The sequence below is a fragment of the Temnothorax nylanderi genome, unplaced genomic scaffold (assembly GCF_030848795.1).
Source record: "Temnothorax nylanderi isolate EJ_2023f unplaced genomic scaffold, tnyl_v1.0 TNYL_tig0089_pilon, whole genome shotgun sequence".
Classification (NCBI taxonomy): domain Eukaryota; kingdom Metazoa; phylum Arthropoda; class Insecta; order Hymenoptera; family Formicidae; genus Temnothorax; species Temnothorax nylanderi.
Genome location: NW_027249151.1, coordinates 569,944 through 587,212, shown reverse-complemented (window position 1 = coordinate 587,212; position 17,269 = coordinate 569,944). Strand labels below are relative to the sequence as shown.

General features: G+C 37.1%; 2 protein-coding genes and 1 long non-coding RNA gene across 5 annotated transcripts; 1 reads left to right on the top strand and 2 right to left on the bottom strand.

Moving 5' to 3' along the window:
• Positions 1-589: 589 nt before the first annotated feature.
• On the top strand, positions 590-6,148 carry LOC139774907 (uncharacterized). 3 transcript variants are annotated; one of them, XM_071710441.1, is made up of 6 exons: positions 590-867; positions 1,293-1,659; positions 2,022-2,498; positions 2,634-3,425; positions 3,617-4,593; positions 5,593-6,148. In XM_071710441.1, exons 2-6 carry the CDS (start codon positions 1,306-1,308, stop codon positions 5,744-5,746), a joined length of 2,754 nt encoding a protein of 917 aa, XP_071566542.1. In that variant the 5' UTR covers positions 590-867; positions 1,293-1,305; the 3' UTR covers positions 5,747-6,148. The 3 variants fall into 3 exon arrangements, with proteins under 3 accessions (XP_071566542.1, XP_071566540.1, XP_071566541.1); XM_071710439.1 differs by having other exon boundaries at positions 2,022-3,425; XM_071710440.1 differs by having other exon boundaries at positions 590-871; positions 2,022-3,425.
• On the bottom strand, positions 6,144-7,798 carry LOC139774910 (uncharacterized). The gene is made up of 2 exons (XR_011718713.1): positions 6,959-7,798; positions 6,144-6,533 (listed from the first exon to the last, which is right to left on the bottom strand). It is a non-coding gene; the product is annotated as an uncharacterized lncRNA (long non-coding RNA).
• Positions 7,799-9,873: 2,075 nt separating this feature from the next.
• On the bottom strand, positions 9,874-16,983 carry Rap2l (Ras-associated protein 2-like). Its single transcript, XM_071710451.1, has one exon. It carries the CDS (start codon positions 16,257-16,259, stop codon positions 15,714-15,716), a length of 546 nt encoding a protein of 181 aa, XP_071566552.1. The 5' UTR covers positions 16,260-16,983; the 3' UTR covers positions 9,874-15,713.
• Positions 16,984-17,269: the final 286 nt, after the last annotated feature.

The following is a 17,269-nucleotide window of genomic DNA, read 5'->3' as shown; positions in this document are numbered from 1 at the left end:
CCGATGGACTATTGCCTAGGGCGATACATCAGTACTCTCCGATCGACTACTGCACAATTTATGTCCAGAATGATAGATTAATTTCTCCTCTCACTTAACCCTTTGGACCAACGGCTTAACGTCTCTTTCCGAAAGACGGAGCCCAGTTTGCTCCGCACAAGAGGCCTATCTTGCCTTGCACGGAGGGCGCAGCTTTCGGAAAAAACTTTCCATGGCTCTAGTGGACTCGAACCTGGTTCCTCAGATTACGAGTCTGGCGCTCTACCACTATAGACCACACTGCCGCCCGATATTTTAGTAATAATTATGGAATTTTGAGATAGATATGTAAAAGAAGAATGAAAAACAGCTCAATTATACAAAACAACTAATTTAATATTCGACGGATTTCTTCCATTACGAGAAAATGTTCGAGTGCAAATCGACCTGATCTTATTTTGTATACTTAAAAAATGTATATATATATATATATAATGTAGCGCGGACGCGCACCAGAATGATGTTTTATCGGCAGTGTCGGAAAATGAACGTGGCTACGTAGTACCAATTTCGAAAATGGATGTTACATACATACATACATACATGGCGGCGGTAGTGTACAGGGAGTTTCGACGCCGATCTGTAAACTTGGCGTGTTCCTAACCTCAAAATATTAATAATATTCGAATCTTGGCGGTTGCCTATTTATACTAGTGTCCTGTCCGTATAGCTATAGCAGATAAACATATATCAACTTTTTGTTCGAATAACAAAGATAAAAGTCGACGATACACCGACGAATATTGGTCTTCTACGTTTTGCTATGTTTTGACCAGTCATTAGTGATTCGATAATTATTGGTTGATAGCATTTTTTAACATTGAAGTAGTAGGTATATAGAGGTTATAGAATGTTCATAAGCGATTATTTGTGATGATAAAAGAGACAAATTTTGAATGACAAACATCCATTAAATATCTTATAAATTCTTTAAATAACAAGATAATTCATTTAATATATATATATATATTTTTTTACATAATATACTTTTATTTTATAATTTAAATCTAATAATTTTATGTTCTTTTAATTTACTTTTTTGTGATAATTAGTTCTACAATGTGATTTAAAGTATAGAATACGGATTACATTTATAATAATACGTAATATATATATATATATATATTGTTATATATTTTTAAGATTATATTAATTTTATTATTAAACACGCGCACAAATAAGATAATATTTATATATTTATTATATTTAAGATTATCTAGTGTAATCTTGTTTATTGTCCATTATTTTATCAGGTTTTTGTTCGAGATGGATGCATTTAATTTTGACGATGAAATACAGAAGCTCCTATTGAAGAAAGAGAAAGAATATGGCCAACTGAAATTTATTTCGTCTCGAGCCACAGAGGAGACCTCATGTTTCATCGACAATCTGTTAGAAGATGTTGCAGATATTGCTAAAAAGTGCAATATGTACAATGTTAAAATATTCGTTGAAGACGACAGTTTTAAACCGTGCGATGTCCCACGGTCCATTATTATTAGTTACAATCATTTTGTATTGAACACTAATTTTTCTTCACAGTACCTTCTCGCGGAGGACATGCTACTTGGCCATATAGTCAATTTCTGGCCTTCTCTATCGCCGTATCTCTTCATACAGGTAATTCTTGTATTTTAATATTAATTTGCTGATTTTACTGCAGATATATAGTGACTGTTGAATATATTGAAGTGGAAACTTTTTAAATAAATACCCTATATTTAATTCTATTAAGTAATATGTATATAGTAATAAAAAAAGTTTTGTTTAAATAATTTCTCTAGTGACAGAAGAAAAATATGTTATTTCTGTACAATTTTTCAATTTTATTTAGTTAAATGTATAGATATATTATGCTATTATATATATATTTTGTTATTATTTATAATCATTATCATATAAATTATCAGATCATATATTTGTATAAATTTCATTTACATCATTCTAATCATATAATTATAATTGATATGTATACTATATAGGTAATATGGCATCTAAAGTGCGAGGACTTGCTGATTGAATCACTTATGCACTTACCGTTGGATGTATGCGTAGAGATTTTGGAGATAACGATCAGATGCATAAACGAGCTGGAAATTCTACGGGAGAGACGCTTTGTTTTCCTCCTGATCTCTAAGTTGTACTACAAATGTATGTGGCTGCACGTAGGCACGCTGTCAAAACGAGATGTGGAGGAACTCGCCTGTCAATTAGTAACGCATTTTCAGGCATTGCTAGAAGTTGCCAGCTCCAAATTTATTCTCCCCAAGTCGTCTAACCAGGAAAAATATGTGCAACATGGCATCCTTCTAAAATACGTGATTCGCTGTATCAAAATGTGCATGCGTTACAAGACTAAGGATTTCCAGGAGAACGGTCAATTCGTGCAACCGTTCAAGATTACCTACGGCAATCCCGACGGCTGTACGGATTTCTTTTGTCAGCTTCCACTCGATAAGGTAGAGTCCATCGTAGAAACACTGAATCAGGAATTAGTTACCCTGCTTGAAGATCAAATCAAACAAGTTGATTGTTTCGAGTTCATGGAGTGGGCGGAAGTTGATGATGAGGAAAACATTATGATATCCCTACAGCGCGCTATCATCATCGAATGCCGCTGTTTTATGGAGTTTATGAAGCGCGATGAATTTTTGTTAACGAACGAGCATCTGCTTCACTGCTTACAGCAGCTTATAGGTTCGAGCCAATCTGAAGAGTCTGCTTTGACTCTTCAAGAACTCTGTGATTGCATTACGAACGGTAAATTGGATGAAGAAATTGGTATGAAGAAATTAATAAGGCGTTATAAGGAATGGGACCTGACTGTATTTAATTTTATTAGCAGAAAAACAAAAGCGTTAAATGAGGAGGATATTGGTATTCTATTTGAATATCTTCATTATGTATTTGCGCATACGCACACTTATAAAGAGAAGCATGAAGCTTATATATTGGTATTGAAGGTGTTGTTACAGGAACGCCTGTCAACTATGTACCGTCTCGTACTGCAATACACATTGCGACATTTTCACGACAATCGGTTAGAGTATCTGTTCGATAGCGAAAACTTCAAGAAGTTTATAGAAAGTAACATAAACATGCACGATCAGGATAAATTGCGTATCATTTTGATTTTTGTTATGTTGAATCCGAAGGAAGTGTTAACCACTCTGGTGAGAGCCACAATGGGCAGTACCGAGACAAAGTACCGAAATGTTATGTTCAAAAGGCCTCAGTTAGCTTATCTACATACATTTCTCACTTTGAAATTGGACAATCAAAATAACTTGTTGACGTACCTTCTGAACGATGCCTGGCAACATGATCACTCTACGTGGTGTTACAAGCAATTTGAAGCTTTTATGAATGATATGCTTGAGAATGAGGTAATATACTTATATAATGTTGTAAATGATATAAGCATTATAGAAGTAAATTTTGACTGTAGTAAATTTAGTAATGATTGAAACATATCCATAATATTAGTAAATTTTATCTTTATTTTTCCTTGATTTTTATTTTTTTAATTTGTCGGAAGTGCATTTTTATGTTTCATTTTTGCATTCCTTTTCCACAGGCAATCACTGCGGACGATCTGCTAAATAATGTCTATACTCCCTGCCTGACCAGTGCCATTTTCAATTACACGAACTTGCTATCTGTACTGATACACATGTACTCTATCCTGAGAAAGAAAATCTGCACACATAACACAAATTATGTACTGCTGATCGTACAATTAACCAAGAAGATGTCAATGATAAGAAAATGCAGTCCAAGATACTTAAGGAACACAGTGAACAATCTCTTGGACTATGGGACGATGATATTAAACTTTTTGTTCATCACGCTGAATCTGCCTCTAGACAATCAGAACGAGATAATGTTTGTTAATAACTTCGTGGAGCCAATCGATCAAGTATTGCTGGTGCCTAAGTTACAGACAATGCTGCGCGGCACCGTGCGGGATGTGATCCAGAACTACGAGAGACGTTGCTACGCCACGTATCAATTTTTGCGCGCAAATCCGCAATTCTGCGAACCCAACATACGCGATTACGTGCACTCCTTCCAATTCGACCAGAGGCCGTTATTGCGTCACATGATGCTGCACGCCACCGAGAAAGAATACATGACGTTCGCTATCGAGATGACGATAGCATCTTGCGCTTACTTTGGTTGGGCCAACGAATTGATGGCATATGAGAATGTATTGCACATTACCACCGAGGCGATGCAGCTTGCCTTAGTGTTCACAGACACCTTTCCCAGAGACACATTCGTCTCGCTGTTGCGTGCCCTCGTGCAGTATTGCGATTTATTCTCGCGCCTCAAGTACCGAAGAAGGCAAAGGGAACCAATCTGTAATATTCTATCGAAGACTCTGTTCTCTCTGAAAAGTATAGTCAGAGAGACGCAGTACGGCAAGATATACGATAATTTGTTCGAGTGCATTAGTATGTCCGACGAGTCAAATTTTAAGGTTGAAAAATACTTCAACAATATCAGTGAATTGATTGAGGTGTATTTTGCACAATCTGAAGAAATCGAGGGGTAAGTGGATAGTTTATTTTTTCTTTTAGATTTTGTTTTTAAACATTTTTTTGTACGAATTCTATTTTCCATTATTCAGTTCCAAAATGGGATAACATAAAAACAAATTTTCAAAGCTTGAATATTATTTTCCAAAAGAATACATATATATAATATTCTACAATAATTCGTTTCTAAGTAACTCTCTGAAATTTTCACAGGACATTTGATCGGCAATTATCTTTTTAATCAAATACATACTGCATTTCTATTATTCTTCCCATTTCCACTTTGTTACAACTCTAATATTTTAATAATTGTAATAAATATTTATTGAAAAGATTGGATATTATATAAAAAATGACAGAATTTTATTAAATTAAGAAATTAATAGATTATTATATTTAATTTTATTATTTTAAACTATATCTGTATTTTATATTGTGTTTTATTAAATTTTATAAATTTATCAATTTTGGCCACGTACAGTATTTCACAACCATAAAATTTTAACCTAAATGGCACCGTTAATGAGTATGCGGACAACTTAATTTGTGAATATAGTAACAAATAAAGTTGCGCAGTATTTTAAAAATGTAAATTATCATTTTCCTACTTACCGACATCATAAACCTTTGAAATTAAATATTTAAAAAAACGAGACATGGACTGCGTTCGGGGAGCGCGCTATTAGCGCTATTGCATCATTCTATCTTTATCGCTCATCAAGTGTAGAACAAGGATAGAATGAGCAAATAGCGCTAATAGCGCGCTCCCCGAACGCAGCCATGAGCGACGATTTTCTTTCTCAAAGAATGTGTTTTACACACAAAAATAAACTATTTTACAAAGTTTCAAGAAAATCGGAGGGGAGAGCGTTATACCGAACATTTACCTTAAAAGGATACAAAATGCATCTTTAAAATAATACATTGCGAGAAGCTATATAATTATTTACTTATCAAATGACCAAATCTATTCCCATCACTTTCTATTATATATATATATTTTTTTTTTCAGCATTTGTGATAGAAGATACTGCAAACATTATAGTTCCCTTATTGAGGAGAAAGTTCCAGCGATGTACAACTCATACTTGTTCATATGTGAATGCCTCAAGTTATCAAATACGGAGACGCATTATTACCCCGAACGATTACTGCGCAGTTTATAATCTGGAAGGGTAGATTAACTTCATTAAAGCGTGCAAAAAGTATTTGCGTATTTCGTCTTTTCCAGGATAATTTTCTATAAAGCAGGACGGTACTATTTCTCAGCAGTATTCCAATCAAAATACATTTCTTTTATATTTTATAAAACATTTTATTTATAAGAATGTTTATTTTCTTTGTACGAAATTGAAAGAAATTGAGTGTGCAAATACTTTTTTTCTATTCTCTGTATAATATCAATTGTCATTTTTTATGTATTATCTTTTATAGTAATTACTCCATTATTTAATTAATTATTTACAAATGTATTTGTTTTTGATCAAACGTTTAAAATTTCTATGAGAGCTTCTTTTAGTAACATAACATATAAGAGTGCAAAAATAAATTTTTTCTGTGTAATAACATACAGAAATCTTTATTTATTGAACCTTCCTCATGTTTCTTACAAATTTTTGAGCCTTTGATTAACTTTGCGGAAAATCTCCGTATAATTATTTTTTAAATTAAATATTAGTTGTAGTATATTAATTGTTATAAGTATCGCAATGTTATACAAATCTATAAGTGCTAAAAAGACGAGAAAAATATCCCGAAAAATTTATTTGTCCATCGAATAACAAATTGCGTTAACTGTAATTAGTACTCGGAATCTTTCTTTATAATTTTCCAGCGTTACATGCGACAAACATTGTAACACCAATGCATATATAATTTTGACATACTTACCAATTAAATAAGTCGTGCCACTCGTTCCGGAACGGTATCCGTCCGTCTCGTATTCGTCGCGTTCTGGAAATGGAAGAAGAACGTAATTAATATGACAGAAGCAGCGCTTCGTTTCTTGCACGCGATAAACTTCTCACGCCGACAGGCGCCGCGGCGGCGTCGCGTCGCTACACGTCCCACTCTCAACTTCGCGATCACAGTTAATATTATAAACTCGCCTATTATTACGATTGTTATTTTACATATTTTCTAACGAATATAGCGCGTATTAATATTTTTGGCAAATATCCGCAATATTCGCGTCACTCCGACAATGCGATTATCGCTTTCGCGATTGCTCGCGCGATGCGCCTTCTGTCGAACAAAAGTACCGCGGAATACAAGTACGTATTTTCAAGAAATATCAATACCTGAGTGCTAAATCCATACTACGCGATAGATACTGCAGTAAATATAATGCATACAAGGTTAATATGTGTTATACTTACCAATTAAATGAATCGCGACGCCAGTCGATCGTTCCGGAGCCTATCCGCCGCGTTCTGGAAATGAAAAGAGAACGTCATCAATATGGCGGAGCGCGTCATCTTTCGCGCTGTTAACTTCTCGCGCCAAATACGCCGCCGCGTCACTACGCGTCCCGCTCTTAACTTTCACGCTTATGAATTTTCCGAACTTCGATGAAGAAATATGAAATGCTATTATATGCTTTTATTTTACGATTGTTTTGCAGTCTAGCGATTAGGAGTATTTAATAATCTTGGGAGATATCCGCGATATTCGCGACATTTGATTAATTTGATCATATTGCTCTCGCGCACTTGTCCGCGTGTATACGCCGTCTCGGCGCCGTACAAGTACCCGAAATATTATATACAAGTGTCATTAAATCTATATTCTTATCTATGTGTAAACAATAATTCCTCTCTAAGTTACTCGCGTAATTGATTGAATATTAAAAAAACAATTATATACAATAAACAATTTGTAAATCACATTTTATGACGTAATGTATAAAATAGTTTGTAAAATAATTTCTGCAACCTCATATTTTAAGAATCTTATATTGCGATTTCGGTAGCTAGTAATTCAACATTAATTTTAAAATAGATATAAAACCTTCGGAATTTTTAAATCAATTAATCCTTCGAGCTACCAAAAGAACTGCACCAGTGTGGTTTAGTTTCTCTATATGATGCTGCACGCCATCGAGAAAGAATACATGACGTTCGCTATCGAGATGACGATAGCATCTTGCGCTTACTTTGGTTGGACCAACGAATTGATGGCATATGAGAATGTATTGCACATTACCACCGAGGCGATGCAGCTTGCTTTAGTGTTCACAGACACCTTTCCCAGAGACACATTCGTCTCGCTGTTGCGTGCCCTCGTGCAGTATTGCGATTTATTCTCGCGCCTCAAGTACCGAAGAAGGCAAAGGGAACCAATCTGTAATATTCTATCGAAGACTCTGTTCTCTTTGAAAAGTATAGTCAGTAAGACGCAGTACGGCAAGATATACGATAATTTGCTCGAGTGCATTAGTAACATGTCCGACGAGTCAAATTTTAAGGTTGAAAAATACTTCAACAATATCAGCGAATTGATTGAGGTGTATTTTGCACAATCTGAAGAAATCGAGGGGTAATAAGTGGATAGTTTATTTTTTCTTTTAGATTTTGTTTTTAAACATTTTTTGTACGAATTCTATTTTCCATTATTCAGTTCCAAAATGGGATAACATAAAAACAAATTTTCAAAGCTTGAATATTATTTTCCAAAAGAATACATATATATAATATTCTACAATGATTCGTTTCTAAGTAACTTTCTGAAATTTTCACAGGACATTTGATCGGCAATTATCCTTTTAATCAAATATCAACTGCATTTCCATTATTCTTCACATTTTAACTTTGTTACAACTCTAATATTTTAATAATTGTAATAAAATTTTATTGAAAAGATTGGATATTATATAAAAAATAACAGAATTTTATTAAATTAAAAAATGTAATAGATTATTATATTTAATTTTATTATTTTAAACTATATGTTCCTAATATATTGTGTTTTATTAAATCTTATAAATTTTATAAATTAAAAGTGTTTTTGTATATTATAAAATGTTATTTATATTTTAAAATATTTTCTATATAGAAAGAGAGAACATGTTATAGAAATATAATGTATTAAATGTATTATAGCATTGTGTAGTGTAGTGTATTAGAATATTACAAAACATATAGGATATATATTATAAAATATAGAATATATATATGTTTTAGTGGGACTTTAGATAAATTAGAAAACGGAAATTTGTTCCGCTTTAACTGAGGCAGTTGACATGCTCAAGGCGTATCAATTCGTGTGCAGATGCATTGACAATACTTTATACAAATGAAAATACCTCACAGCTACGGAACGTCGAGCAGATACGGAACCTCATTCCTGGAAGAGTAGCTTCGAATGAAGCATGAGAAAAGTATTTGCACATTCCTTTGGACCAACGGTTTAACGTCTCTTCCGAAAGACGGAGTTTGCTCCGCACAAGGGCCCTAATCTTGCACGGAGGGGCGCAGCTTTCGGAAAAACATTCCATGGCTCTAGTGGACTCGAACCTGGTTCCTCAGATTACGAGTCTGGCGCTCTACCACTAGGCCACACTGCCGCCCTTACTTCTTCGTAATTATTTTTCTAACTGAATATTAGTTTTCTTATGATATACTTACCGTTAAATATCGATGTAATATACGAATCTGATGCTACATACGAGAAACGGGAAAAATTTTTTAGAGAAGTTTTCTGTCCAATGAATAGTATTGTAACTGCATTTGTATATTTTGCAGTAAAACTATGTGAATCTTTATTTACAATATTTTCCAATGTTATTTAAACGACAAACATTGTAACATCAATATATATAATTTTATGTTTTTTCAGTGCTTTGTATTTATTTAATTAACCGTTTCTATGTTAAAATTTTTCTGAAATATTTGGTTTTTTTTACAGAAAGAATAATCATTGTACAAATAATTCTCCTGAAAAATTGCAATTTAAATATTACAGTTATAATACTTTTCATTGCTTCCATTTGTATTTATACCGACTTTTATTTATCTCAAGTGTTTATTTTTGTGTGTCAACTATGGGATATTTTAGTAATAATTTAGCTTTTTTCGAGATAGATATGTAAGGAGTTGGAGACAATGAAATATTTTTCTAAATTGTGCAAAAAGACTGATTCACATTCGACGATTTTTCCGTCATAACGAGAAAATTATCTTGATTTTTTATTGTAAATCGAACTTGATTCTACCTCGTGTACATAACGAATATATACATGTAATAAGCGTTGGACTGACGATCGATTAATAAAATACACGTGCAAGATACGAAATAAAATATAAAAAAATTTTATTTAAAATTAAAACATATAGCGAGCGTTAGCTTAATTGAATCTTTTTCCCTAATCACAAATGTGAGACTGTCATCGTATAAACCAAATTACGAATAATTTTCTAATAAATTCGATCATTACAACAGGAATATTATTATGTTGTAAACTTAAAAGTAATAACTTTAAATTGATTTTCTGTAAATGATTTACAACACGATTCGGAAAAACTGATTTAAAGGGAAATCGGTCGAAACTGCAAGATTATAAATATACGCTCTTTTGAGTCCGAAGAAAGATGTATACGCTGATTTTTCGGCGCAGGATATCTAATTGATAGCAAGCTATCGGTTTAAAAATTCTATATTTGTGCCAAATACCATTGTTATGATGAAAAGTAAAACAAAAAAAATTGCGAAGAAAGAAAAAAATGTGCATTATTTTAAAGACTATTTAAATCTCTTGTAAAATTAAAACCTAAATATTAAAAAATTATCAGATGGACAGAACCTAAAAGAGTCAATTTCAATGTTTTCACTATACATTTTTAAATTCAAAACAATATCTCAATAGCCTAGGATAAAAAAAGAAACAGAAAAGAAATCGCGGTAATTGTTTCCTGTTCGAGAAATATTCGAAGAATGCAAATATAATTGCGACTTATGAGTGCATAACTCATTCGCTCATGACTAGATCCTCATGCTGATATTCCAACATAAAAGCGTATTAAATCTATCACTTCATTGTCCAGTTAATAAAAAAATATTTTATGATACTCTTTGATCGAAAATACTTGTAAATAATTCGGGCATATTTTAAAATAATAATTAGCGAGCAATTTTTCACATTATACAATAATGATTGAGGTAATTCGGATACATTTTAAAATAATTATTAGCGGACAATATTTTCCTACGAACAGACGGAAAAAAAAACAGCAACAGCAAATCAGTAAAAAGGAAATGATTCTGTATTGCAGCATTTCAATTTCGCCTGCCCATGTGATTTTTCAAATTAAAATTATAATAAGATCCTACACAATTATTAACATTCTACGCAATTATGCACGAAAGAGCGAGACTGCACTTAGTCCATTGTGCAATGCACATTTTCTTTTTCTTTTGCGAATAAAAGATATTCTCTGAAATACTTCGCATCTTTTTCGGAAGTTTCAAGATAATTACCTTTTATTATTTATATATATGTATATATATATATATATATATATATATATATATACTTCGACTCGCTATATAATATATTTACATTCTTCACATTGTAAAAAATATATAACGCATTTCGTACTCAATATATCAGATATATATATATATACGCAGGTAGTAGTACTGAAAGGCCGATATACACATATCTAAATCGTAGTGTTTTTCTTGTTCTTTTTTTTCTATCTTTTCTCCAATTAATATGTGCGTGACCCGGTTGCGTAACAAAGTGCGCAAAGTGTCTGCAACTGTATGCGAATCGCGTTACGGTGTACACATCCTTGCATTATTGTATCTTTCATTTTCGATCTTTCTCTTCGACACGTAGGAAGATAATTGATTCGCCGATTGTAAGCAAAGTGAAGAAGAGAGAAACAATTCTGGTCCTTAGATGTGATATGCTGGCCGACTTCAGGCATGGCGCAATCCTTTCTCTTTTTTCTCTCTCTCGCTCTCTTTCTCTCTCTCTCTCTCTCTCTCTCTCTCTCTCTCTCTCTCTCTCTCTCTCTCGACGCTCTTCTCCGCCGGCGATAGTTCACCAAATAAAAATTAATCTGTTATTATTAGAGTCTGTGCCATAGTGTAGATCAATCTCGTAAATTGGACGCGCGAGAGACACGCGGCGCGACCTCTTCTCTCTCTCTCTTTCTCTCTCCTCGTACAAATATATAAATAGATTTTTCAAGTATATCAAATACTTGGTGAGCTATCTAGGCAGACGACGGCCTTGTGCGTCCTTTGTGATCTACACCTCATCCGTGTGTACGTTGGTGTACGTGTATATATGTTATGTATGTGTGTCCGTGTGTATAAAACAGGGCGAAAAACGCAAGAAAGTGTGATACAAGTCGGGCGACGACGATCAAAACGCTTTATAAAGAGGCCCTCCGATCGAAGCCGGGTGAAGACTTCGATTATTGTTATCCGATATACAAAAGGTGCGGAGTTACGACTACGGGATCACAGCGAGACTAAGAATTTTCCAACGTTATTGTGACAAAATAGCGGCTACGCGAAAACCACTCCGCCCTACTCTTATCCTTCATCTCCTCGACGCGCGAACCGCGAGATAACTCGCGCGACCGCGCGGTTTCCGGCGCCTCAGCGAATTCTTTTTCCCTTCTTTGTTTTTTGCTCCTTCTTTCCTTTTTATTCCTTTCTAACACCGAAGCCCGGAATAAACTACCGGAGAGCACCGTTCGAAAAAAGTGCACCGAAAGGGATCTTTGCGTTATTCAAAAATTTACACGCGTGTTCGAAGTATATGAACAATTATCTCTTCCCGGATATCTAAGAACGTTCTAACTACCAATCGTAGAAATACTGTACATCAGTTCATTCTCATCTTTTTTTTATTCTTTTGTTTTTTTTTTTTCTTCAACTCTTAACTCCCGCAATTTTCTCCGAAAGTTGGAAAATAGTATCGCGCGTATACGATTCAGACGATACAAATTTGCGTTAGAATTTATAACGCCTCGTTACAAATTAGGATGCGGAGGCTACAAAATTACAAATACAATCTTGTCGCAGAAGCGTGACAATATCCTTCGGTAAAATCGGTAAAAAGATAACTAATCTCGAACAATCTTCGTCAATTCTTTATTTCGGCATTTAATCCTCGGATGTGCGCGACCTTCTGATAATTCTCTCGAAAAACTCGAGACGACTCGACAAATTCCAATTAAGTGTTGTCCAATAGGACATAGTTCGAGGTTTCTCTAAAAATTAAATCTAGAAGAAATAAAAGATTCGATCTCGATGGAAACTGAGAGAATATCACGAAGAGATAAAAATAATCCTCATGCGTCCAAGGATTAAATGACAACGTATTGAATAATGTATAATGAATGTTGTTACGCTACGCTCGTCGAGAAGCGATATTTAACATCGGATAACACGATATTAATCACACGAGAAAAATTACACACATTATCTGTGTATCGCTTGTACGGTTATCCATGAAATTAATCAAGCGTTTAAAAATAATTCCATCGAACTTTTTTACCACAATAAGAACAAACGAGACGGAACTATAAAAAGAAATTTCTGTAACTTGTATATCATGGAAAATACGCAAGTAATATATTACGGTCTATCGAAATCGCAACGTAAAATATAAAAATAAAATGTACGAATAATCTAAAGATAATTTATAGAGCGTAATTATATTTAAGTACGCAACGAGAAGTGATTGTGAAATAATCTATAAATTAATTTTATAAATAAATTCTATAATCGCTTTAGAATATCTTCACGTTGCGATTTCGGCGAACAGTAATTTTACGTTTCTAAAATGAGTGTGTAATTTTTTTCGGAATTTTAAAATCGATCAATCTTACGAGAAGGAGAGCTGCTTGCTCTCTAGCTTCTCTTAGATCCCATCGATTTCTTTTTACATTCGGAAACTCAACGACAGTTTCGGACTGCGAGATTCTATCGATTTCTTCTCTTCGAAAGCGATGCCAACAACGAAAAGTATTGTAACTGCTTTTTCGAACATTCACAGTTATTCTCTTTTAAATATCTTTTAGCGGGAAATATTTTAGCGAAGTGCATTCGAATCCTGTGATTTTTCACGAGGCCTCGAGGATAAGAAAAATATTTTTGAAAAAAAGTTGCAGTCTTGCTCTATTACGATACTTTTCACATCGGTGTCGTCGCTATGAGCGATGAATAGCACGTACGTGATTTTGCAGTTGAAGGGATCAATGCGAAACCGGCGCATCTTCCGGAGAGATTTCTAATTCTACTATTGTGCTCTGTCATTGGTGTGTAAGATCACTCGTTTAAAAAAAACCGTCATCAATCCCCCATGGTGATCGAATGTGCAGTCTTGCGGCCTATGTAGTACAAATTTTTTTTTTAAACCGTACAAAGCTTACAAATTACATGTTTAGATTGACATTATTACGTTCTAGCTCTTTACGAAACGCGTTTTTCTCCTAATATTCTCTCGTCATCGTATAATATTATCTGCAACGTTAGATTTCAACGAACTAGAGGCAAGTCTTTATAACTTTGGCCCTTAGTTTATTGAAATTCGATTTTTTGTAATCACCGCGACATTAGTATGCCCACTTCTGCGCATCTAGAGTTTGCAAATACGATATTGCGCTGTATCAAACATCTCAGAACAGACATTAAAGCGAAACGAAAGTAAAGATATTAGTATTTGCTACAAAATGGATCACAAGAAATCTCACAACAGCTGGGTTATCCGTTTAACCACTGAGGTGTCGCGTACAAAAACTTCATTTCTCAGTGCCTCTGCCTTACGCACAATAAAATAGTTCAATGTTAGGACTGTACAACCGACATACAGGATGGACCAGGATTCGACCATTTGAAATGTCTCGAAACATTTTGGACTGTTTCAGAAACAGTGTATCAAGGGTTTGATAATATTTGTCTCCTCGAAAACTGGTTACTCCAGTTTTGAGGAGACAAGTGTTACCATTGGAACGACTCCTAAATTGAATAATTTGTTTTGAAACATTTTTATCCTTAAGAACAATGAAGACATTTCAAGTGATTAAATTCAGGTGAAACCTGTATAAATTGTCACTAACAACGTCTCGTACAAAAATGTTCAGACGATATATCTCGCTAATCAGCCTCCTTAGCTTAAATTAACACAGAACAATTGCACAGAGAAGAGTACTCTCAAAACCGAACCACTTTCATCGAATCAAGATGGATTTGATTGCGTAGCCTTCGCACGACTGCATACAAATTATGCGACATACGGGATTAAGCCTCGCTCAAACATTTTAGCTTGGCTTGTTATCGCTGAACTTATCACCATGCTAGAACGACCATCACAGTGATTCCTTCAAAGTCTGCGTATATCTTTCTTTTTTTTTCTCCGCGCAGCACCTAGTCTCGATTTGGATGGACCAGAACGCGAACCTACGTGCGAGATGGTTCTGTCTGAAATTGAGCAGAAAGCCGATAATCGAGTTTGGTTTTACGGTTTTCGACACCTTCTCCTTTCTCGCGAGCGGAGTATTGGTCCTTTTGCCGAGGAAAAGCTACCTTTCGCTCGCTCTTTCTCTCTCTTAAATCCTATCTATATTATATATATATATATATATACATATATATATATATATATATATAATATATACATATGTATATATATTACAATAATATTACATACATAATACTATTCGCGTATAATAAAATATCTGTGTTTAACGGCCGCCGCTCGCCGGACGGTCTTCCGAGAATTAGAAAAGAGAAGAGAACCACAGTTCCCATTTTGGAAAATTCGTACAGCGTCCGATATAAGTTAGCCTTGGTAGACGCATGGTGCGTCTCAAGGTCGAACGGTCTTCCAAAGGATGGCTCCTCGAGGAAAGATTCTTCGGGACGACGAAACACGCTGACGAGAGGTCTGCCCGAAAGCCACTGTACACTGTATCCTCCATCAGCACGTTCCTCAGCAGGCCGAGCGAGAGCTGCGAAGAGAATCCTTAGCAGAACGGCGTATAAGAAACACGCCGACGTATTAACGTCGACGTGCCCTCTCCCCGAAGCACTGTACACACTGTATATCTCCATCACCTCAGTACGGTCCGCGGGTAAATAATCCGGGGGGCGAACGTGGATTTTGATTAAGTATTAGAGGACGCTGCAACAGCAGTAGGTCTTCTTCTCCTTCTCGGGACTGAAGTTCATCTCGCGCACGATCTCAGCGAACATCTCGTTGACGTTGGTGCGATTCTTGGCGCTCGCCTCGACGAACGGGCAGCCCCAGAGCTGCGCGAGCTGGTGGCCCTCCTCGGTGCCGACCTCCCGCTGGTGCTCCAGATCGAGCTTGTTCGCCACGAGTAGCACCGGCACGCGTTCCGTACCCTTGACACGGGTGATGAGCTCCTTCATCGCCTTGATGTCCTGAAAGGTTTGGTGATTCGTCAGGCTGTAAACCACGACGAAGCCCTGGCCGTTCTTGATGTAGAGGTCGCGCATCGACGCGAACTGCTCGGTGCCGGCGGTGTCGAGGATCTCGAGGACGCACGGCGAGTTGTCCACCTCGATCTCCTTGCGGTAGAAATCCTCGATCGTCGGGTCGTACTTCTCCATGAAGCAACCGGATACGAATTGGACGGTGAGCGCGCTCTTGCCCACCCCGCCCGAGCCGAGGACCACCACCTTGAACTCGCGCATCTCGCCGCCGTCGTCGTCGTCGACTCCGCCGCCGCCGTCGGCTCCTCTGCGTCGCCTCCTTCTACGACGTCGCCACCACCTCCTAGACGTGTCCAGGACCGCGCCGGGGTGTGGAGCGCCGTTTCACCCGAGAGAGAAAGATTGCGCGAGAGTGAGAGAAAGAGAGATAGACAGACTGGAGCACACAGAAACGGCGAGAGAGAGAGAGAGAGAGCGCGCGAGAGAAAGGGATAGAGATAAACGGAGGCGAGATTATCCGCACCTTCTCTCCGCGGGTACACTTCACTTCCACTGGCCGTTAGCTAGGCTAAGGGCACGAGGCCGCTGCTGCTGCTGCTCCTCCTCGCCCTCGTCCTCGTACTCCTCGTCCTCGGCTCGTCGTCGCGACGACAATCCGCGCCCGTCCTCCTCCGCCCGGCCGCGAACAAAGGCATCGACGAAACGGCGGTGACGGGTTCCTGGGGGCTGGCGGAAACGGGGAATCACGCGTGACGAGAATCGACCTGCGCCGCCTCGTAGCTAGGCTGCCTCGTTATTACGGCGACTACGCGGCTACGCCAGGACATGACGACACCAGGGCCTCGGCCGTACGCTCTATACGCAGGCACGTATTAACGACGACACAGACTCCCGTCTGTGACTATCTGTGCAGTGTGCAGTGCCTGCTCGCTCGTCGTCGTCCGCTCGCCCGTCCGCCCGCCCGCCTGCCTGCCTGCCGTGCCGTCTACCTCCTCTTCCTGCCTGCCTCCGATCCCCTGCCCCCCGCGCCGCCCACCCTAGCCCCCTCCCACCACCCGCGCTCAGTCGCGATCTGACGTGCGCGACGCCGCCATCTTATCGTCGCCGTCGGGCTTTTCTTCGAACGAAACGTCACGTCGTCGCGCAGATCATCGACTGTGCGTGTACTCTAGAATGTCCACAGGCCGCGCCTCGTGATCTCGAGTACACAATATATGGCAAATCCGCACGTACGTTTGCCGCCGTTGAGCCCGTTGAGTGCCAAGACGAGT

Coding starts and splice junctions, on each gene's coding strand:
- Rap2l (XM_071710451.1), bottom strand. CDS start 16,259: ATGCGCGAGTTCAAGGTGGTGGTCCTCGGCTCGGGCGGGGTGGGCAAG.
- LOC139774907 (XM_071710439.1), top strand. CDS start 1,306: ATGGATGCATTTAATTTTGACGATGAAATACAGAAGCTCCTATTGAAG. Junction 1,660..2,021: donor CGCCGTATCTCTTCATACAG/GTAATTCTTGTA, acceptor TATACTATATAG/GTAATATGGCATCTAAAGTG. Junction 3,426..3,616: donor ATGATATGCTTGAGAATGAG/GTAATATACTTA, acceptor CCTTTTCCACAG/GCAATCACTGCGGACGATCT.